Source organism: Takifugu rubripes, chromosome 4 (assembly GCF_901000725.2).
Source record: "Takifugu rubripes chromosome 4, fTakRub1.2, whole genome shotgun sequence".
Taxonomy (NCBI): Eukaryota; Metazoa; Chordata; class Actinopteri; order Tetraodontiformes; family Tetraodontidae; genus Takifugu; species Takifugu rubripes.
The window spans coordinates 13,492,438-13,514,757 of NC_042288.1; the positions used below are offsets into that span (position 1 = coordinate 13,492,438).

General features: G+C 44.4%; 2 protein-coding genes across 4 annotated transcripts; both read right to left on the reverse strand.

The window, feature by feature from the left end:
- Positions 1–301: 301 nt before the first annotated feature.
- Positions 302–8,019, reverse strand: bmp5 (bone morphogenetic protein 5). 2 transcript variants are annotated; one of them, XM_029834932.1, is made up of 7 exons: positions 7,109–8,019; positions 4,996–5,188; positions 2,033–2,181; positions 1,542–1,766; positions 1,339–1,415; positions 1,141–1,251; positions 302–1,064 (listed from the first exon to the last, which is right to left on the reverse strand). In XM_029834932.1, the coding sequence occupies exons 1-7, from the start codon at positions 7,593–7,595 to the stop codon at positions 915–917; spliced, it is 1,392 nt and encodes a 463-aa protein (XP_029690792.1). In that variant the 5' UTR covers positions 7,596–8,019; the 3' UTR covers positions 302–914. The 2 variants fall into 2 exon arrangements, with proteins under 2 accessions (XP_029690792.1, XP_003964145.1); XM_003964096.3 differs by having other exon boundaries at positions 1,569–1,766; positions 7,109–7,999.
- A 1,350-nt stretch (positions 8,020–9,369) lies between these two features.
- Positions 9,370–21,268, reverse strand: col21a1 (collagen, type XXI, alpha 1). 2 transcript variants are annotated; one of them, XM_029834896.1, is made up of 28 exons: positions 21,154–21,268; positions 18,569–18,696; positions 17,835–18,395; positions 17,589–17,754; positions 17,278–17,506; positions 16,995–17,165; positions 16,707–16,784; positions 16,472–16,555; positions 16,184–16,246; positions 15,928–15,981; positions 15,792–15,845; positions 15,649–15,702; positions 14,418–14,525; positions 14,273–14,326; positions 14,125–14,178; positions 13,426–13,470; positions 13,296–13,349; positions 13,160–13,213; positions 12,518–12,571; positions 12,304–12,375; positions 12,049–12,084; positions 11,742–11,786; positions 11,428–11,460; positions 11,177–11,341; positions 11,041–11,095; positions 10,773–10,955; positions 10,615–10,692; positions 9,370–10,508 (listed from the first exon to the last, which is right to left on the reverse strand). In XM_029834896.1, the coding sequence occupies exons 2-28, from the start codon at positions 18,663–18,665 to the stop codon at positions 10,321–10,323; spliced, it is 2,889 nt and encodes a 962-aa protein (XP_029690756.1). In that variant the 5' UTR covers positions 18,666–18,696; positions 21,154–21,268; the 3' UTR covers positions 9,370–10,320. The 2 variants fall into 2 exon arrangements, 1 of the variants encoding a protein (XP_029690756.1); XR_003888184.1 differs by lacking the exons at positions 9,370–10,508; positions 10,615–10,692; positions 10,773–10,955 and having other exon boundaries at positions 11,036–11,095; positions 11,177–11,337.
- Positions 21,269–22,320: the final 1,052 nt, after the last annotated feature.

A 22,320-nucleotide genomic window follows, 5' to 3' on the forward strand; every position in this document is an offset into this window, starting at 1 on the left:
TTAAAACATTCACAGGATGGAGTCGCATATATAAAACACACACGGATGTGTGTGTGCACATGCATGTCTCTCACCAGCATATCAGCAGTGTCTGTGGGCACTAGTGTACATCACACCTGTCAAACGTGCACACATCTGAATCAACAGAGCGCATTTAACATGTCTCCAAATGGGAATACTTAAGGACAACAAGAATGTAGGAGATAGATGTCTGAAAGTTGGAGGAGGGGCCCAAATAAGGGAAATAAACACAGTTCTGCGTATGGTCTTGCATGAAGAAAAGCTGTCACGGCCCAAAAAGTTCTTTCAAATAGGACATTTATTAAAATAAGCAACGCTTTATAATGAGTACTGTTGCTTACAAGAGTCAAAGATCATCTATGACAAAGACATGAAGAAAAAAAGAGGATGTTTCACCCAAAAACAAAAAAAAGAGTTGGCCTGTAACACCGAATCAGTGCTGAAAGACAGTGACGACCTGAACATTGCTGGCGTGGAACTGATTACCACTTGTTGAAATCACAAAAGATTCCTGTGAGTCCTCATTACTGCGATATCGGAGCGTGTTGTTTTAATGTTTTAAAAAAAGAAAAACTTGTCAGAAGTTTGAGTAACGAGGGGGAAAACTGTCATTATAATCCTCATAGCAAATTCTAAAAGTTATACAAACCCAACAGAGACTACTGACTACAGTATATGCCAGTGGACTGAGACGTAAAGGATAACTGGCTTAAAGTAAACTCAATATTTCATCCTAATCATTTAAATATCACATCATTCAGTGCTATCTTATAAAAGGAAATAAATAAGGCTCATAAATCTTTATATACATAATACTGTACATCACATCCTGCAGTGGATCTATTATTCAGAAATGTCCTCATACCAGTGAGCATAAATGATCTAATGGCAACCTAATGGCAACCGCACGACCTGACGACCATATTTCTGTATTTCTTGAGGATCACGTTGGAGCTGTCGTCGAAGTAAAGCACGGAAATTGCGTTGAGCTTGGTGGGGGCGCAGCACGGCTTTGGCACGTTGTCAGGAAACATTAAGTGGACCTGACGACGAAAAGGCGTGATCAGTTTAAAAGAGGTGCACCCGGCGTCGGGCCAGGTTTTTGCGACAGATACGCACCAGGGTCTGCACGATGGCGTGATTCGTGGCGTTCATGTGAGCGTTGAGTGGGAAAGCGCATTCGCCATCGCAGTAAAACGCAGCGTAACCTTCAGGTGCGATGATCCAATCCTAAGCCAGAAAGAAAAAATCATTTATTTGACTTATTTTTACCAACTTGTTGCACGTCAACAGCCTTTTTTGGGCTTTTTGTCTCACCTGCCAGCCCAAGTCTCGAAAACTGACATAAAGCTCATGTTTCTTACAGGCCTGCTTCTGCTCACTTGTGTTGTAATCTGAAGGAGAAATAAAATCCAAACGATTACATTTCATGAGAAGTAGAGAAAAAATGTCCGAGCTTAGTGATAAGCGAAACAAAAGGAGATAGAAAATGACTGATGAAGCTTAAGGCGGCGGTCTACCGGTCGACGGTGAATAAGCGACAGTACCGCCAGGTTTTGGAGCCCTCGACGTCTCCTGTTGGTTGGTGGATTTATTGCGACTGGGGTTCTTCTTTTTGCCACCGGCGGCCCTGACCGAGCGAAGCAACACCCCGCTGGCCTTGAAGAAGGCAACCAGAAAAGGCTGTTTGGACTGGGGCCCGCTCCTGCCGACCAGTCCAGCCGATTTTATGCTCAAGCTTCGTCCTTGAGAATAAATAAGTCAATATGAAAAAGTAAATAAAACTGCATGTTTTATCGGTTCGCCGCTGCTTTCAAATGTAAGTCGGAATCAGTCCCTGTTGGATTTGGTGGATTTATGATCATTTATTGTTGATGAATAGCAGAAATCCACAGAAATCATTAATCACACATGCACGGTTTTTGGACCGTCTCTGAGGTACTTTGTGACCTTTTTTCAGGTCCAAGACTCTGACATAAATCCTGGGAATAAGGAAAACATTCAAACTTGCCATCAGCAGTCTCCACGCAGAGCTGGAGGCCCAGATTCTGCTGCGGATTCATCACCCAGTGGTTACTGGTGGCCGTGGTGTCGAACACTAGCCAGCCGCTGTTGGACGAATGGATCTTTTTGGAGTCCAGGAGAAACGTCTCTGCATCTCTGGAGGTGTGAGGGGAAAACGGCAAAACGCATAAACTTCGGGTGATTAAATCTATATAAGAGCAGGGGAAAGAACACGCGGGCACGTCGCCGCTGCCTTACAAATATTCCGAAACCTTGGGGCCAGATTGTGCTAAGCTCCTGAACAAATGAAAACTGTGTGTGCACCTTGATATTGAACAGCTGAAATGTGACACAAAAACAAACCAGATGCTTCTCTGGGGGCATTTCGGCCAAATCCGAGTCATTTTAGCCACTTTAACAGATAAATGAGGCATGGCTGCGCTGAATAACCACCGATTGGATGTTCGCTAAAACCGACCATCGATCTTCTTCTTTTCTATCTTTTCAACTGTTTTCCCCCGTGGAAAGTTCAGCTTTAGAACTTTGTTACATCCCGACTTCACCTTGGGGTTGAAACTTTAGATTTCAGACATTTCATTGGCGATACATGTTCAGTGGTTCTGAATCACATATCAGCTCTTGTACTTCCAACATTTGCCTGACATGAGGCATAAATCAGCCCTAAGTTGAAAAATCCCCACTTTGCAATTTGCATTGGATTCCTTTCAAGCAGCGGATCGGATAAAGCAGCGCCTGTTGAGTTTTTGTGGTCAAGACGACCAGATTTTTCCATGTGGCCCCAACAGCTCGGGAATCATTCCCGTGTTTATTACAGGTGTAGCTGAGCTTCACATGACATTTGCCATAAGACATACTGCTGACCCCCCTCTTTGGGATGTACGGGATTATATGTAATGTCCTATAATAATTCACTTTCTTCTTCCCAGAGTCATATCCAAGGGAAGAGTGCATCCTGTCTCTCGCTTGCTGGATGTTTTGTTCCACTGGAAATGAGCTGGAAGTATGCCTGTCTGCTGCAAGTTATATTCATCCGATGTCACTGACGCATAAAGTTTGTCTGCAGAGACGATTCAGTGAAGTCCCTCTGATATTCAAGGGAGCGAGAGGTCGTGTTTTTAATTCATTATCCGCTTCCTCTCTCGCACAGACGGATGCGCTAGAGCACATTTTCTCCGTCCTGCAGCCAGAAGTAAAGCAAACTGTTTAAAAAAGGAGGGAGAGCGTGTTACGGCCAACATCTCAACACCGATCTCTGACCAGCTTATTTGTTTATCATTGAGCGTGACCCTTTAAAGAGCTGGAAGTGGGGGCAAAATGGCCATCGTAAAGATTATCTTACCGAGCGCAGTTATTACTGAAACCCTTTAAAAATGCGCAACGATGCGGTTTGAATTCGCTTCAGCTCGAAAGTCAGTGGAATAGAAGACGGCGCGTGATTAATGCTGGTCATTGTGGTTTTAATTACAGGTTTATATGTTCAGGGAAACCATTAGCCAACTGTTTTATTTCAACGCTGTTTTTCACGACTCCTCACCTGGAAAAGGAAGCTAAAAAAACCCTCAATGAGGCCTTTGTGAAATCTAAACTGAGCCGTCTTCACTGTTAAGATGGCCGTGTCCGTTGACTCGGACCTTTTGGAGGCCCGTGGGGGCCGTATCTCCACTTCAATCACCCACACATACTTTTTTTTTTTCGCCAAAAAAATGCGGGCCCACTCTTAAGTGCCCCCTTGTGTGTTCAGCTATGTCACGGTTCAAACTTCCACTGTATTGTTGGGCCAGGCAGGTGGCGGGCAGAGGGGGAGCAGCTACAGTCAACTTGGCAGGCAACAGAAGAAGAGCGATAACGGACGGGCCCTGTGAGGTCCGCGAGAGGCCGACTTGCTAATGGAGCCCTCTTTATCCGAGAACTATATTTACAAGGCAGACGCGGGTGCGAATGAAGGAGACCAGAGTCCCAGATAGAGGAACGTCCTGCGCCAGTGGAAAGCTTCATCCGTCGGAGACAATAACTGAACTCTGATGTAACATTAACGCATGGGATCAAGATTCAGCACATTGGTCCAGATTTTACTGGCATCTCGCTGCCCTTATTGTTTCCCCAGCATCCGCTTCCAATTGAGACGAGATTTGCTGTCTGCTTTGCGTTTCACAGCGCTTTAAATAACTGGAAACAACCTTTTCACAGATCCTCCAGCTCTATTCCTTTTTATTGTTTTTATTGATTCCCCAGGGACGGACCGATGACTTAACGCCAAATGCTTCTCTGTAGACGATTCACTGTTTTACATGTCTAATCTACAGGAAGGACTCCTGATGACTGAAGCCCACTTAAATTAGTTTTATCATCGGTTGGGGCTGTCGAGGTGTTGATCCAGCTCATTTGCGTTCTTTTGATTAAAAACATTAAAGCCATTAACGCTCGGGCAGCCCGCGCACGATTCCTCTCTCTTGTGAGGATTAGTGGTTCAGTGCTGTGTCAGCAGAACCAACTCAGTCAAGATGGACGTTTGCAAGCAATATGAAGACACATACATATCGTTGAGAAGATTTCTGCATATCCCCAAAAGTGTATATGCTTTATATATTGAATAAAACACATGCTAAGTCTATATGTATGTGCATATGTGTGTGTGTGGGTATGTGCTTTTTAAATTGCGTATCACAAAATGATAGCCATTAATAATGAAGGGGTAATGATTAATTTTGTGTCTCTCTGACTAATCTGATTAAAAATTCTAATCAGATGACACCCTTATCATTATTGAAATGAAATTACTCAATAAATGACCCCTTACAGAATATAGATGATTACAGCGTACTTTGATACATACATATTTTATGATAGGCATCGAGATTAACAAAGATAGTGGTTGACAGTAGTTCCATGTGTGCTTGGCTATGGTCCAACACTCTTTATTATTTCAGCAGGAATGTGTTAGGCACTTACTTGTTTTGGTTTTCCTTTATGACCTGATATATGGAAACCTTCAGAGTGATATTGTCGTAGCGGGAATGACTGCGCTCCTTATAGATCCTGAACTCGGCGGCCGTCACCGCCTCGCCCTCTGGGATCTGGGTCAGATCGAAACGGAACTCCTTGTAGTGTCTCCGCTGGTGAGAAAAATCTTTGTCTTTCTCGACTGGGAAAGAAAATAGTTTTTGGTGAATCAGAGAGCCAGAGAGCCAGAGTGACTTCATCTCCTGCGCGTTGCTGAAAGGAGAAAATAAAGCTGCGATATTGTGCAGGGAAGAAAAAGGGTAATTTATTACATCGTCTTCTCCGTTGCGAGTCCAATCCAAACATTTAGACTCCCAACAAAAGCACTTTCCAGTTCATTAAATCAGTCCACTGAATACAGGTAGCAGTTCCCAGACAGGCCCTCCACTGTGCGCCTAACTGCATTCTCTGGACATGATGAATGGGCTGTCAGTTAGGAAAAACAGGCCCATTTCTATTAAAGACACTTTCTTCTGCCCTTCAAGTGAGAGAAAAGAGTAGAACGGAGTCTTCAACGTCATGCGAGTGTCGACTCTGGCCTCATTTCTGACCTCACTCCGACCTCCTGTAGGTTTCAAACAAAGCCCAACAAGGATTTAATGACCTTTAACCTTCAGCACTAATACTTCTCATGTAATGAGAAACATATTACGCTGTGACATTTTTTGTTTTGTTTTAAATAGTTAAGCGCTCATTCTGCGGAACCTTTCCCAGAGCTGCTGCTTCTAATTTGGTGGAAAAACAAAGAAACTCGCTGATTTTTAGCCTGAGCAATGTTGTTAACACAGCGGCCAAAAACACACGGGCTTGTCGTCGCTGTGGAGAAGCTGATATCTTGCAATGCACGTCTCTGATATTTTATCCCCGAGGAAGCCCTACGGATACTCAGCACAAACAGGTCAAAGGTCAAGCCTGCCTCGGAGCTTTCCATTTTATCATCCTAGGGCAGTAATCTGAAGCATCCCAAGCGCTCTTTGGGATGTAGAATCGTCTTTCAAACAGTTTACAATGACATCCACTCAGTCCAAGGATCCTCTTTAACATGAACATCATGGTCGATACGATGCTTAAATGGCGTCACGTGATCCACGGCTGATTTAATCAGGGTCAGAGATGAGGTGCATTAACGAAGGTCATTAAGCGTGTATCCGTGTGCAGTAATAAACGCTTTACTGACAGTCCCCAGAGCGAGAGCTGAGTCTTCCAGGCTAACAGCGTCGTGTAGTTTGGAGGCTAAGTGGAAACAGATGGGCTCTGACAAAGGTGAGGACATAAGCCTTAACCTTTCACAAACATGTGTTTACGTTGCCCAATAATCCCAGGAATCAACACATTCAACAGTTTTGTAACAACGCTGTCTGAACGTGTCCATCGTATCACGGCCAAAATTTTTAATTCATAAAAAAAATGGGAATAAATTCAGAGAAAACGTTGTAGATCTGAAGGATTGTGCTGCTTTCCGTCACTGTACGAGCCTCAAGATCGTCAGACGTCGGTCAATACCGTCGCCCTTTTAACAACAGGAAATAATTCAGACCAATTTTCTCAAGGTCAGACAGTCATCTGATAAGCCGCGTCTAAAGTGCGAGGTTAAAGGTCATGGCTACTGCACAAACTCAATCATTGTGCACACGGCCACTTCTTTAATCAAACGCAGCCTATGACAGGGTCAACTGTTGGGCCAAATGCAACATAAAGCTGATATATATGGTTTATATGGTTTACTAGAAAAATGTGGACGTAAGATTATTGTAAAGACACCACGACTACCTTATTTAGTTAAATTATTTCTACTTCCTCAAGGTCAGCAAAACGTATTCTAATTTGGTTCATTTTGTAATCTGAAGTGGAGTTAATGAAAACTGCAAAGCGTGAGATGACTTTTAATTTCAGACACATAAAGATCTTATATCTCTCTTCAGTTAATTATAGTAAAATCATCTGAGGGGGTTAAATTAAGCCGAATTAATAATAATAATAATAATAATAATAATAATAATAATAATAATAATAATAATAATAATAATAATAATAATAATAAACAGCTTCAGAAATGTCTCACCTAGATTGACGAAGCTCATAACCATGTCGGCATCGTTGAGGACGTTGGCGTCGTGCGCCGAGGGGAGTGCGGGACTGTGGCCCAGGAGCGGGGCCGCACGGTAAGGCTGCGCCACTCGGGAGTACCCAGCGTGCTGGGGACTGTAATAACTGGTTCTGGAGTTCGCCTGAGCCTTGGCACCAAGGCTTTTCCGCCGTGCGCCCTCCTCTTCCTCGTCGTCCTCCTCCAGGGCCATGGCGTTGTACAGGTCCAGCATGAAGAGCGGCGCTGAGGACGCCTGCTTCCCGGGAGAGAAGGGCCTGGGACGGTGAGGCAAGCCCAGAATGGAGAGGATCTCTCTCTGGATCTCCCTGCGTTCGTGATTGCGCAGGCGCCTGTAAATAAAACTGGAGTGCACATGGTTGTCACTTAACCCGCAACGGGCGCAGGACAGAAAACCCAAGCAGCTCCACGCCAGTCCGAGAACAGCGCGCTGCAAAGGTGTCATCTCGACGGCTGGTTCGGGCTCCCGTGTGAAGCTGGACTACATTGTACTGTCTGCCTCTGCAGAATCACTGACGGTCCATCCTGGACACCAGCGGCGGCACTTTGGGTCAACGCAACAGTCCTCTCCCGTGCCCTGTGTTTCCCCTCAGCGTTCATCCAAGTATTAATGGAGATATGGCACCGACCCTCACCTTACTTTCCTACGTTGCGGAAACTTCTAGGTACGCCCATAACGTCGAGTGATCAACGGCGGATCGGGAGTTTTCCCAACTTTATCGGCATCAGACTCTCCCCTCATGCCCTGGCTCGCGGTTGAGCGTTTCCCCTCCGCACCAGCAAGAGTTCATTTGGGCTTCAGTTGCCCTCCGAGTCCATCCCACACTTTTTTTTTTCTCAAACTTTTGCATCCACCTCTAGCGGCCGCAGTAAAAGTTGAGGCCGGCCGCCTGATGAATGAGCCCGGCAGTGTAAAAGGAGACACTTGAAATCCGAGAGCCGGTAACGAGCGAAAGAATAATGACAGAAGCTTTTAATCACCTCGACTCACTGAAGTCTGCGCGTTTATGGAGAACTCTTGGCCAGCTGCGTTCAGGCCCCATATTTAGAAGCTTTTACAGAAGTGAAAAACCAATTGGGGAAAAAAAATCTAAAAACGAATTAATTAAAGTACTTAAAAAATGTTATTTATTTTAATTAAAATTTCTAAGAAAATCGATTGGTACCGTTTGCTGTTGCTGCGTCCTAGGGAGGGTCGAAGTTAACACGTAGCGCCACCTAGTGTTTACATTACTAAAACGCGTTAAACCATAATACCTAATATCCCTAAATTGTGATATTTTATGGCGCTCTAAATCCATAAATTCGCCTCCCACTGGCACCTGTGGTGCATCCTGACCAGCTCGGTCGGGATAAGAGACCTTTTGACAGATCTGGTCTCGCATCAAATGAGAATTTCACCCCTGATTTTGAGGTTACTCATTGAAACATTTGATTATTTTGTCTGGCCATTTTCAGTCTTGACAATTTGGGGGACGCACACCAACAAAAAGGGTGTTATTTAACTACAAAGTTTATAAAATGTGAATTTCTGGGTCTATGTCACATTGCAGCGACAATTCTGGCTGCTCAGTTCATAAAAGCGAATGGAATTGAACATGGAGTTGGGTTGTTTTTCTTGGTACACTGAGGTTAAAAATGAACCACTTCAAGCTGGTCGACCTCTCTGATCAACGTCGTCTCTCTCTTCTCTCTGTGTGAGTTTGTGTTCTTGCTGCTCTTCATCTGTCTTTCTCTTCTCCCTCCTCATCTTTATTTAGAGAAGCTCTTTGAGTCGGCACAGTGTTTCACACTGTTCAACTCTTCATTATTTTGCACCGGAAGTCTGTTCCTACTCTTGGATTCCATTTGATGTGGTGAGAGCATGAATTGTGTTTCCACTAGCAACACGTTGCTGTCCTAAAACATCTTCTTTGTGGACAGCTCACTATTGGCGTTTCAGTCATCAAAGAAAATAATTATTGCTGCTGTCAAACAAAGCAATCATCTCCTCAAAGGTAGTTCCTGAATGTTTTCTTTTCGCCTCATCATTTTGGGGACCTGTGATCAATATGTCTGGAAAGATACTCTGATTTATTGAGGCCCAGTGTCCCGGCCAATCGAGCATCTGTCATCGCTTTAATCCCTGAAAATATCTTTTACAATGTCCTTGGGTGAAAGATGAGACTAATCCAATCCTGAAATAAGTCCCAAAACCTCAAAAGCTCCAATCTCTTGAGATATTTTTTTATTTCTGTTTTTATAAAAAGGGACCCTTATTTTAAAAAAAACGAAAAAAAACAACAAGTTGTTCACAACATGGAATCATGTGAAAAGACTCACAAATGCTTCTATAAATAACATAAATTGCCTGGTACAGTAATTAAAGACACACCTTGGAAAAATAAGTGTCATTAATATATATATTTTTAAACAAAAAACAGGCAAAACATGTTTTTAACAGTAAAAGAATGAATGGAAACGGGGGTGACTTCATCTTGTTCTGGGGGGATTTATGATGGAAGCTACACGTGTGTCAAATGAAGGTATGAAGAATTAAGTGCTTAAAAGTCAAAGCGACGTCCCTTGGAGGACACGCTAACAGGAGCTGGTTTCCAGGAGATCTTGATCACATGAGTGAGCATATACTTTAAATGGGAACTCTGGCACTTAACCAGCTCTGGGAATTTAGAGACAAACAACCAAGGGAGAGAAAATGGCAATTAAGAGAATCACATAAACGCTCCAGGAGCCTCTTAATTTTACCCCTCAAATAATTTGAACTGAAAATGACATATGAATAATTATAACAATAGTAAACCCCAGCAGACTAACTATAATGGGATCCAGGTGCATTGACTGAGTCTGTATAATGAGTTAATTACAGAAGGAGGGAATAGCCAATTCCTTTGATTGGACCGTTAGCTTTCGAAGCAAAAATGAGAGTTATTATTTACGGGTCTTTGTGCGTCATTAAATTAAGAGTGAATTAAGACCACCTCATTTGGAGGACGTTCCCACATGAACCGTCCAGATAAAGGGATGACTCAGCTGGGGCGAAACCAGCTGTTTGATTGGGAATCATTTTGCAAACCGTGACAAAGAGACGTCACAAAAGAGAGATCTTCCTGAGAATGGCCGCCTGTTCCACGTGCGCTCCAGAGCTTTGCTTGCAGTGGTGCTCCACAGCATCAATAATTTGGTCCTTTGCTGTACGGATTCTGCCTCATCATACTACTGTGGCACATGGATGGATCGCACACCCCAGGTCGGCCAGGGTTGCCTTGACTACCGTGTTTGCCTTCAGCCCCATTAAGTCCTGGGGATCCTGGCTTACCTGGAGGACCTGGATGACTGTAACCTTGGGGGCCAGTTGGACCTGTTGTGATTATTTAAAAAAAATAAAAATTGCGTTGATCTTGGATGAAATGTCATTTCAATCAGAAGACATTAAATGTCTCATCTTTGTCACTGCGAGTTTCTACCTGGAGGCCCGGGGGGGCCTGGGTCTCCAGTAATACTCCGACCAGGACTTCCCTTCTCTCCACCCACACCTGGTTCTCCTTAAAACACAAGTACGGCCAGTAAAGCAATCGTGCAACCCTTCTTTAATAACTCACCCATAACACCATGTGGGCTTTACCTTTCTGTCCGATAAAACCAGGACGTCCGGGCCATCCAGGCTGTCCTCGAGGACCAACAACTCCAGGAAGGCCCCTGCCTCCCTGAGGCCCAGCTGGACCAGGAGGACCAGCAGAACCCGACTGGCTCTGACATCTGCTACAGCTGCTCTGCTGATTGCCGAGCAACAGCGAAGGCAGCTCCGCTGGGATGAGTGACAGTGAAAAGGTTTCACCAGTGTGAAGGAACCCACGGAAAGTTCGCCTGAGCTGACTTAGAATGAAACTCACTGTGAAGAATCTCTCTGCAGATTTGACGTATGCGATTGTCCGACATTTCAAAAGCCTGTAAGATGAGGAAGAATCCATTAGCTTACACAGCTCAGCCTGGAACCGAAACCTTGGATAACACCAAAGACGTTCATACAAGCTGCGGTTCCCGTACAGATCTCCCCATAGGTCCAGGTGTGCCAGGCAGACCTGTGTCTCCCATCAACCCTCGAGGCCCTGGTGGGCCCGGCAGACCAGGTTGTCCAGAACCTCCCATCTGACCCTCTTGACCTCTCTGCCCTGGTTCCCCTGTTGACCCTTTCTGGCAGAAACACCACCTCAGTGTGTACGATATACAAAACAATATGCGGCTGACACGCAGTGATGAATGCGTGCAGCTGGACATACCTCTCCTTTCAGCCCCGGCGGCCCAGTGGAACCCTGTTGATCAGAATCACATCTATCACTACAGTAACTGTCAATAATTCACATTCCAACAATGTTATTTGAGCAACATCTCAGTTTGGAAGCATCAGAATCGTCAGTGACTAACAATCTTATGCTCAGGGAAGGTAGGTGATTAGTACTGACCACACGGTGGCGCTACTCACAGTGAAAACTAAGTTTTAAGCAGTCTACTCTAACTAGAAAACCATTAAACAACAGGATGATTTAGGCTGCGTCACATCGAGAGAGTTTTAATTTTGAGCCAGAACACTCACATGTTCACCTGGTCGACCGTCATCACCTTTTTGACCCTGGACGCCCTGGTGAGAAACAACTGAATGAACACCGTAGAGTCACATGAAAGAGCCGCTTTATTCATCTCTGTTTGGGTATCACCCAGAATGGAGAATGATGCCCCAGGAGTTGGTGGTTGACAGTTATTTGTTTGGAGCAGTAAAGTTAAAGAGGACGTTCAGGTCTGTGCCTCTGGAATTATTCGTGATCATGAATTAACAGGATCACTGGGTGGATTCAGTGATGCATTAAGCAGTCATGGCAGTGCAAATGTTGGTTATTTCTTACCATCTGTCCTCTTTCTCCTGGATATCCAATTTGTCCCTGAAAATATAGAAAAATAAAACTACGAGCATGTCTTTGCCTTCCTCTTTGACTACAACTTATACTTATAACAACAACTTATAAATATGCACTTATGGCAGAAAATGCACACAACTGAGCAAAATGCAGCTATATGTATCTCTATAAAAATACATACAAATGTGACCTTTTGACCCCTTGTGTAGAAGAAAGACCTCAAAATTACATAAATGTGGATACCTTGCTCCCCTTGAGGCCTGGCATTCCGGGGTGCCCCGGCTGACCTGGTCTTCCCGGCTCTCCCGCTCTTCCCTTTAACAGCATTAATATTCAGTTTCACGTTGTATCTCAACACAACTCAATATGGAACTAACAACAGCGGAATAATGACCTGCCATAGGGTTGAAGTTGATGAGCAGTGGAATATTCTAACATCAGAATTGTTTACACTCACCACAGGCCCTGGTCTTCCTTGAATACCTGGATGTCCTGTTTCTCCTTTACTTCCCTTGAAAGACAACATTCAGAAAGTAACTCCCCAAAGTCACATGGTAACCTCATCATATCACCGGCTGGATCCTCACTTTTGTGATCCACCACAACAGTCTGAAATTCAGCCAAACAACCCAAGACTTGCCTTCCAGGACTAATTCTTCACTCTTCTGCCATTTCATCAATTTAGTTTTAAAGGCAAAATCAGCTAATGAACATGAGGCAGCAGGCAGACACAACCCCAGACGGGACAGGGAACATTTCCACTGAAATTCCACGACCAATGAGTGCTTGATTTAGGAGTGCTGGTGAGAGTATCACTGTTGTTTCAGTGTGTTTTTGAGAGATAACGAATGCCCAGAAAAAAAATCCATCACACTGAGACCCTTCGACCACAGATGGACACTTTCTCATTGTGAATTGATCTGCTTTATTGATTTTCCTGGGTCACAGTTCGAGCTACAGCCTCAGAAATATGAGGGAGGATCAAACCGTCGCTGTGTTTCGAGCAGAGTTTTAGCCATTTTTAAGAACCCCTTTTATCTTTTTTAAGCTGTTGTGGCTGCTGGCTTGTTTTCAGCAGTTGGAAAGGCAAAACAATCACCTTGACTCCGACCAATCCTTGTAAACCGGTGGCACCAGGCAAACCCGTGTGACCCTGCAGTGGAGGAAGAAACTCTCTTGGTAGGCACCTCAGAATTTATACGAATTAAAAAGCAGAAAATTGACTGTTGACATACAGGTGGTCCAGATGAGCCTTTAATTCCCTTTGCTCCAGGCAGACCCGCATCCCCCTTAATCACAAACACCAGAACGGACCCAAAATCAATAAAAGCAGTTGATTTCATGACACCATTTGTGGATATTTACCTTTTGCCCATTCAGTCCTGCACTTCCAGGTATTCCAGGCATTCCCTGGAATATAAATTATAATTATTTATAGTAAATGATATCCACTTTGTTCATCATGTAAACACAATTCCTGTCCCTTTTTTAGACTTAATTCATCCTATTGCAGCTGCTTTGATAAATCTTTGCAGAAATAAACAGCGTTTCAGCAACTCGTGATGCAGACGAAGGGAATCATTTCTCTGGGAAGACGGAAGGGCAAAGAAAAAACGATTTTTTAAATTCTGCTAACGAAAGAACATGGCCGAGCGCCTCTCGGAGCCACTGACTCATCCCGGCTAAACCAATCCAAGCGTTTGCCCAGTTGCAAAGTTTCTTCCCAAAACAAACTCGCCAGAGCACAACAGTATTCCCCCGATGAGAAACCGCTGCTGCCAAAATATAGTTGGAGCCTGAGCGTTACATAACAGGGCTGTCCTGGAATCATCTACAGGGGAAATACTCCTAATTTACTGGCTGCCCGGGGCCCTCTCATCTGCCTCTTAACACATATTTAACAGCGTTCTTCAGCTACGCAACGTAAATCTTTCATTTTATAAAGTTGAATGGTTGGAACCAAAACATCGTCTCCATAGAGGACAACAGATGTGTGTGAGCATGAGCACAAACAGCCTACAAAGGACCAAATATGTGCCGTGCTTAATGTCTGTGTTGGCTCACAGGGTGTCCGTCCCTTCCATCGACACCAGGAATCCCAGCGGCACCAGCGTCTCCCTTAATGCAGAAGAGAAAACTCCACATCAATCACAATGTTCTCAAGTAATGCTCGATAAGGCAAGTATTTCTCTTAATTAAAGCTCCGACAGACCTTTAGGCCAGGTCTCCCTGGTATTCCATCTTTCCCCTCTCTCCCAGTTATGCCCTAAAGTTGGAGAGGGTTGTGGGCGGGAATATCCCAATGATTATAGTTGCACATGTGCGCTGCGTTTGTTTCAAACTGAATTTATACATACAGGTTTACCAGGAAATCCTGGTGGACCCGGAGGCCCCGGGCTTCCTTTTCCACCCTGTTGACCAGGTCTTCCTGTTAATCCCATCTGTCCTTTGGATCCTTCTAAGCCCTTTGAGAAAACATGTGGAATGTCAGTCATCATTGACCAGGCTAAGGCTTGTAGCAGTAGTAATTACCTTGACAACAGCAGATCAAGTACCAAGTATTCCTCCGAGGGCCGAGGCTATGGGGCCAGTTTACTTTGGTGCACACGTTACGCAAAATATAGGATGCTTTTTTCAAATATTTTAAATGACTGTCTGCATGCAGGTGCAGATGTAAAGCAGCATATCTTCAGTATCTGTAGGATGAGCTTATTAAACAAATCCAATGAGGTGGTAATCAGACACTACCTCTTCTACTTAGAATTCAGTTTGGATTAAAACTGGTATCAGCTGGCTGTTGTTGGTATATTTTATAGAGGGCGCTCAGAGGTTTTTCATTAGTTTTTGGCAGCAGCGTCGCTTTGCCAGTGAAGAAATGACGTTCTGCAAGCTTTCTCATCTCTCAGAATGGCTCATTAGTTGCCTAACTACCAGATTAAAATAACCTCAAAGCCAATAAATGCCACAATCCTTTCATGTTTAAATAGTAGCCTGAAAACAATGAACACAGGGAATAAATGAATAATAAATGGCAAACTCTTTCCCATTATGTTTTCGTGTGGTGGTAACATTGAGCAGGAGTCATGAGGACGGTCTGAAGTAAACACTAGTAAACCATCTTTATTCGATGCATCCTGGACGGATGAGTCAGACTGTGGAACAGATGACACAGGAGGAATACTCTGGGTGCACACGTGTGTCCGCAGACTGCAGAATTCGATTATCTGCTTGAGTGGATTGAGTCCCAGACATTTTGGCCATCCGCACAGGGAAAGACCAGAACAAAACAGCAAATTTAGAGGGATTAGATAGCCTGCAGCCTGCTCCTGCAGAGCCGTCTTTGTCCAGTAGTACAAAAACAGCGAAAACCTCCATGTGGGGGCGCGTTCACAGGCTATCAGAGTAATATTTCTGCACAAGCAAGAGGATGCCCTTCTATAACGGAATATACTTTCTGCACTGACTGATGGCGTTTACTCATTTTTAGTGCCTGATTGAAATGCTGAGCGCATAATTCTAAGCATCTGGATTCTGTATTTCCAAGCTTAGAAATAGCATTCACCATATTTGAATAATTAGCATCATCACCTTCTCCCCTGGTTTTCCAGGTGTTCCCAGTTCTCCAGCCATTCCCTTTTCACCCTGAGGAAACACACTCACATCACATCAGTATTTGATTTTAAGCGCTGCAGAATAGTGCTGGATGCAAATATGTTTTTAAACCTTCCTACCGTGACACCAGGTCTCCCTGGCTCGCCTTTGTACCCACCGGGCCCACGTGGACCCTGGTAGATGTAGAAGAGATCAGGTTTACATTTCAAATCCTAAATCAGTTAAATCGGTGACATCTTTTCTTTATTTTTTTACCTCTGCTCCTGGGCTACCTGGCAGCCCCGGGCTTCCTCTGATACCAGGGACACCCTTGAATTAAAATACATCCAGACATTGAACCAACAGATTGGGGAATTCTCTAAATCTTTAAACTCGCAATAAAAAGTGTTTCTCTGTTGGATGCTTTTCTCTGAGCACATCATCTTGTTTATGAACCTCACTGGTGTTTGGCATTTTCTTTTGGTCCCTTTTGACTTTAGTATGTTTGTATATGGAACTATGCAGTACTCACAGGCTTACCATCAGCACCAGCAGGCCCAGGGCGACCAGTCAGACCGGAGTTTCCCTGTTCTCCCTAAACAGGAATAACGGTCATATAAAAGTCGTGTTTTCTGTGTGTCTGATGGTGATCACATGAAGCAACGCTTAAAATTATTTAAATATACAGTATGTGCAAAAAAGAAACAATTTAATCTTGTTTCAAACAATAGATGTTAATCCTTTACTGTCCTATCACCCATCAAAATCATGTAATGGAGCATAAAAGTGATGCATAAAATATGATGTATCAGTTACAGACCTTTCGTCCTGGGGGTCCAGGGGGTCCAGGAGGACAAACACAAGGTTCTGGAGTTGGCTCAGTGTAATCAGGACTGTTAGAGCACTAATTAAGAGATAATAGTGGGAAAAGGTCCTTGCATTTATTCTTTGTATCAGCCAGTGAAAAATGAAAATCAATATTTATTATATAATATTAACATCAACAAGGCTGAAATGATTTGTCTTTGCCGAAGCTTCAGACTAGATCTACTCACCACACCAGGTATTTCACACGCCGTCTCCCGGCTACTCTGCTCGGGGTCACAGTAAATGCGAAGTTTCTGTATTTCAAACTAAACAAAAACTTTCTATTAAAACGCCATTTGCACATTCCTCTTTTTCAGGATGAGTTTATCCAAAGAGCAACTTTATGTGTTATTTTAACTTTGGGAACAGACAATAATCGGTGTAACAGGGGTAATTACAGTATTACTATTCTGTTTTTATTCTATAACGCATCGATATTCTACACACGATAGATTATTAACATCGTTGAAACTTACGGGCACTGTGGTTTCCTTTTGGACGTATTTTCCGACTTGAGTTTTTCCGTTGATGAAGATGCCCACAGGGGGCTTCAACAGCAGGGTCTCAATCACCAGGTCATCAATGTAAAGGGTCACATCCTCTTCAGTGACCAGCAGGCGCAGCTGGTGCCATTTCTCATCAAACAGCTGTGTGAGGGTTTTAAAATTGTGGACAAATATATGATATTAACGCAATGACACAAACTGGTGGCGGATTAAAAACACGCCAAGTAAAACAAAGATCTTTTTAGGCCTTTACCCTGGACGTATGGTGCGAAAATGTCACAGTTTGGGTTCCGCTGGGCGCTTCGCTGGTCGTCGTGAACATGACGGTGCGGTCGGCTCCGTTTAGGGTCACAGCCATCTGCGGTTTCCCGTCACGTGTCTGTATTCTCCACACGTCCCAGTCCTCCTTCGTCACCGAGCCCTTGTACCTCAGCGTGGCCACAAAGACGTACGACGGGGGGAGCCCGTCAGGAAAAAGGGTCCTGGGGGGGGGGAGCCGGAAAAGGTCAAAATCAGCGAGCTCAGGGGTGTGCGGGATAAAGAAAGCTGAAATGGGATGCGAACCGCGTAGCTTCGCTCAGGTCCAGCCGAGATGTCACGGCGTAGGCCTTGGTGCCATAAAACGCTCCTGTCGTCAGTTTAGCTTTTTTAGCCAGGTTTAGATATAGCAAAAGATCGAAGCCCTTCTCGTCGCGGGTGTCTATGGGAATTCTTGCAGGACAGACAGTCTCTACAAGAGGTGGGCAGAAGAAGAGCGTCAGGAGGTCAAATAGCATTACAGGAGATTGCCGCTGATGAGAAGACACTGACCTTCACACAGTTTCTGCCGGATCACCTGTATGATCCTGGAAATGGCTTTGTAGTCCTCCACAGAGAAGACATACGTTGAGAATGGCTTGTTAGCGATGGCCCTCAGCTCTGCCTCTTCTGTCTCCGACCCCACACCGATGGCAAACACAATGACTCCTTTCTTCCTCGCCGCCTCCGCCGCTTTCAGCACCTCGTCTTGGGACTTCCCGTCCGTAAGGACAACAGCAATTCTAGAGATGCCGGAGGAGCCGCGCTCGGATAAGCCAAAGACTTTGTCCGTGGCGAACTTAATGGCTGTCCCCGTGTTCGTGTTCCCACCCATGAAGTCAATGGACTGCATCGCTTTTATGAGGTCCTTGTTGGACGAGAACTTCCCCAACGGAATCTCCAAGACGGGATCGTCGCTGTACTGGACAACTCCAACCTGGGTGAATTTCTGTCCGATTTTGAAGCTTGTTGTCATGTTGACAAGCCATCGCTTCACTATCTCAAAGTTGACATCTTCAACGCTCCAGGAGCCGTCTAGAATAAAGACCAGGTCACACGGTGCAGTCCTGCAGCCTGAAGGGGACAGGAGAGACGTTCTTATTCAAACAAATTCGCTGTCATTTATTCATTTTTTGGTTTATACACATTCAACTGCCGTAAAAATGTCGCGTTATTAGTTTCTTTCGACAGCTTCCACGAACCGGTGGTGTAAAAGTGTAGAAAAAGGAAGACAGAATAATTCTTACTTCTCAAGTCTTCTTCTTGAGCTGCACAAAACAAATGGAGAAGCAGGAAGCACAGGTATCTTAACGCACGGTGCAGGAAAGTTGCTTTGCAACCCATCACGCAGCAGTACCGAGTTCCAGTTGTGCACCTACGGAGGAAGAGGAAACACATGGCTTGTGTTGAATATAAAGAGAAGGTGGATGGATGGATGGATGGATGGATGGATGGGATGGATGGATGGATGGATGGATGGATGGATGGATGGATGGATGGATGGATGGATGGATGGATGGATGGATGGATGGATGGATGGATGGATGGATGGAGGTTTCCTTTCACATGACAGCAGCTCCATTACACCTCCTACCCCGTGCACCATGTTTCCAGTCCTGATTCTCCACCTCAGCGTGTTTTTCCTTTCAAGCCTCTGGTTACTACATCATCTCATGGCACGGTTTTGGTTTCCCCAAACAAACAGAACGCTGAGTTTCTCACCACAACTACCCTAACGACAGCGCTGAGTGTTTCCTGTGGGGTTGTCAGCTGTTTCCTCAGATCTGCCCTCCTTCTGGCCCAAATACAACACGTGTGCCCAGGAAATCCTCACTTCTGCATGTTTTCCTTCCCCGTGGTCATAATCTTCCTCCATCACAGAAGATGACATAATAACTGTTATTACAGAGACGTTACAGTAGTTATGTCATCAGCTAAACTACAACCTGTTTTAAAAATAGAGAAACCCAGATCCTAGTCAGATGATAAACACTTTGTACATGGTGATTGTCTGACTCTAAACATTGGAAAAGTTCACGTTTTGTATAATGTACATGTGATGCGCATTGGTTTCTGTAAGGTTTCCTGATCTGTTACCACAATTAAAATCAGATGGCTTTCTTTTTCTCTTTAAATTAGCATCCGCACAGTTACGGAAAATGTTGTGGTTCAGCTTTTCATGCCGTGCTCAAATCATACCAAACGCTTAGGCAACTTTACCGGATTTATATTAGCATCTTATTTCCAGTGTGCAATCAATGTTTCCAAGGTATTTTATGAGCAAATATCCGAGTCTTCATTGTGACCACATGGTTTTTCTTTGAAGCTGTAACCATAGTTGTTATAAACATCTCATTAACCCTGTTAGTATTTAACTGATACTCTTTATTTCAGCCTCGTTCACATTACCACGTGGTGCAAATTTATTTAGAATCAAGTGGAATAGATGCAAAAACACTGATGTTAATGTAGCAACATCACAGCAAGTGTCCTGTAAAACTGACAAGCTCGAATAAAGAACAGACCCGGAATAGCAGTTAATACACTGCAATTGCTGCTAACAGCATGTAGCATTCTACAGTAATGAAGACTGATTCTGTGTTCATGTACATGTGTTTAGACAAGATGCAACACAGACATCACAACCAGGCAGATCAGTTTCTAGCAGTTATCAGCCAAACTGCATGTGAGCAAACATCAGACATTCATTAAATATGCGTGGCTGCGCTGATTTTGCAGCTGTTCTGCCCAATCATCTTGTGCTGTTGCCAATATGACACATAAAAAACCTTAAACTGGGTTGTAAATGCAGGCCAGAGCTGTTGATGTGAGCTAAGTGTGATCTGATCTGACAGCACATCCCATTAGTATTTCTTTTCGATTGCAAATGCAAAACAGTAGCTTAGCTATAACCTTTGGCCTCCTGAATGCTTTTACTGCACTGCAGCCAGAAAGTTTAAAAGTTACCGTGACAGACTTTTTCCACCATGTAAACTCAATAACAGCACTGAGGGAGGCCTGAAGCTTCAGCTCTTGTACAAGCCGTTGTCTTCAGACTTTTTCCCTAGTAAAGAGAGGTTCTTGGAAACCCCCTCACCGACAGGTTCCAGCCCAGATGATTTTTCCCTCAACTGAGTTTTTATACACCCCCGTTCAAGCCACATGTGAGTCGCTACAGCGGCGGATTTTCAGACAATTTCTGGTTTTTGGCGTGATGGAGAGCTGCGGAATCTGAAACGCAAGTTCACACCTGCAGTCTGAGATAAAGTTAGTGGAGTGAAAGAAGCCTAACTCAGTCGCTCCATGTGTCAAGCTCGGAATGTTGTTCAGAAAGATATTTTTTGGTGCGGTTTACTTGATATCGGTTTTGGTTTTGAACGTTATTCATATCAGATCCTTCACTGACTAAACTTCTGATAGTGCTGTAACCAAAAGTCTGACTGTCTGTTACATTAGCCAACTGAATCCAGGTATTCATTAAATATGGACTTAAATGGGCCTCAATTACATCCAACAACTTTAGATAATGCCATTTTCCCCTCTATTTTTTACTCTGCTTATCAGAAATGTATTTTTCTTTCATTAATTTTAGCTGCATTATTTTCACATTTGCTCTATTCTGTGCAAAACATCACAATTATTCAGCAACCATGAGGAGAAAAGTGAGGGAGCAAAGTTGAGACGACTCCAGGCATTCTACCCTGCTCACTGCTCTCTCAAAACACCCAAACACTGAACTTCAAACACCAAATGCATCACAATCAGCCAGGCCGGTTCGCACCGGCCACCAAAACTCAACCGCTATTGCCCTGCAGTACAAACAGAAAGTTACCAGATTGCATCCGAGTCCTTGTGCGTTTCTTCCTGTAAATCCTCTCATTGAAAACCGCTCATCACTAGTGGAAGTCTAAGAGGAGAGCATGACTGACTGGCTGACTGAGAGCCTGCCCTTTTCCAGCCACTTTGCTTCTGCTGCTTCGGTCCTTCTACACCCTCTTTCCACTTCCACCCTCTTTTTTTTTTTTACTGGCCTGCAGCCGCTCTCATTTCCCATGGGTGGAAAGAGAAGCCGATAAGAAGAACGTGAAGACTTTCAGACATCATCCCATCCCTGACAGTCCAAAAGGAAAATACTGGTAATGGCTGCAGTCCAACGCCAGTGATGGTTTGGATTTACATCCTGGAGGAAGACCCACAGCGCATGAAGTTTCTGGATGGAGGAAAAGGTTCAGCCTGGCCAGCACATTATGACACTTACACACACACACCAGATGCTCTCGGTGCTTTTACTGCAGCGGGACGCTCCTTGAGTCGCGTGTAATACTACAGTTCCACTGATTCCTCCTCAGCAGCCAAAGGGACAGCCAATCATGTTCTACAAGTCAGCAGTGAACAAGGTGCTGAAAGCTGCTGCTGTGCTGCTGCAACAGCTGGAAGACATTAGAACGGCAGGATTTCAACCTGCTTCCTGTAAATGAGGCAAACGTCCATTTGATTGAGCCTAACAAGTTTTATCAGGCTCATTCCTCAGTGGCAGCCTGCACAGTATCAGCTTCAGCGTGAAGCCACACAGGCGTTCTGAAATGAAAATACCGTCAATCCACAATGGAATTTTCCCTAATCTGAGTAAGATGACTGTCCAAAACTGCAACAGGTCGTATTCAGTCAGACGTAGCCGCCACTTACTCCTAATCAGGAGGTTTGTCCATGTTTCTGGGCTGTGGGAGGAACCTGGAGAACACCCACACAGGCACATGGAGAACATGGAAACTCTTTGAAGGAGGGCCCGTCCTGGAGTCGAACCTGCCACCAGCACTGACCACTGCGCCTTCGCACTGACACTGAAGTAAATTGAATAATTTTTATTTGATGTGGGATCAACTGTTCAACTGGCTTCCAGAATCTAATGAGAGCCAGAAAAATGAGATGCTGAATAAATTATCTTGTATCAAATCCTTTCCCAGTTTCGCAATAACCAACACGTGCTCCGAGCAAACAT

Coding starts and splice junctions, on each gene's coding strand:
- bmp5 (XM_029834932.1), bottom strand. CDS start 7,595: ATGACACCTTTGCAGCGCGCTGTTCTCGGACTGGCGTGGAGCTGCTTG. Junction 5,189..7,108: donor TATGAGCTTCGTCAATCTAG/GTGAGACATTTC, acceptor TTTCTTTCCCAG/TCGAGAAAGACAAAGATTTT. Junction 1,416..1,541: donor CGCTTATTCACCGTCGACCG/GTAGACCGCCGC, acceptor TTTCTCCTTCAG/ATTACAACACAAGTGAGCAG.
- col21a1 (XM_029834896.1), bottom strand. CDS start 18,665: ATGGGTTGCAAAGCAACTTTCCTGCACCGTGCGTTAAGATACCTGTGC. Junction 11,787..12,048: donor CAGGAGAAAGAGGACAGATG/GTAAGAAATAAC, acceptor GTTTCTCACCAG/GGCGTCCAGGGTCAAAAAGG. Junction 11,461..11,741: donor ACGGTCGACCAGGTGAACAT/GTGAGTGTTCTG, acceptor TCTGATCAACAG/GGTTCCACTGGGCCGCCGGG.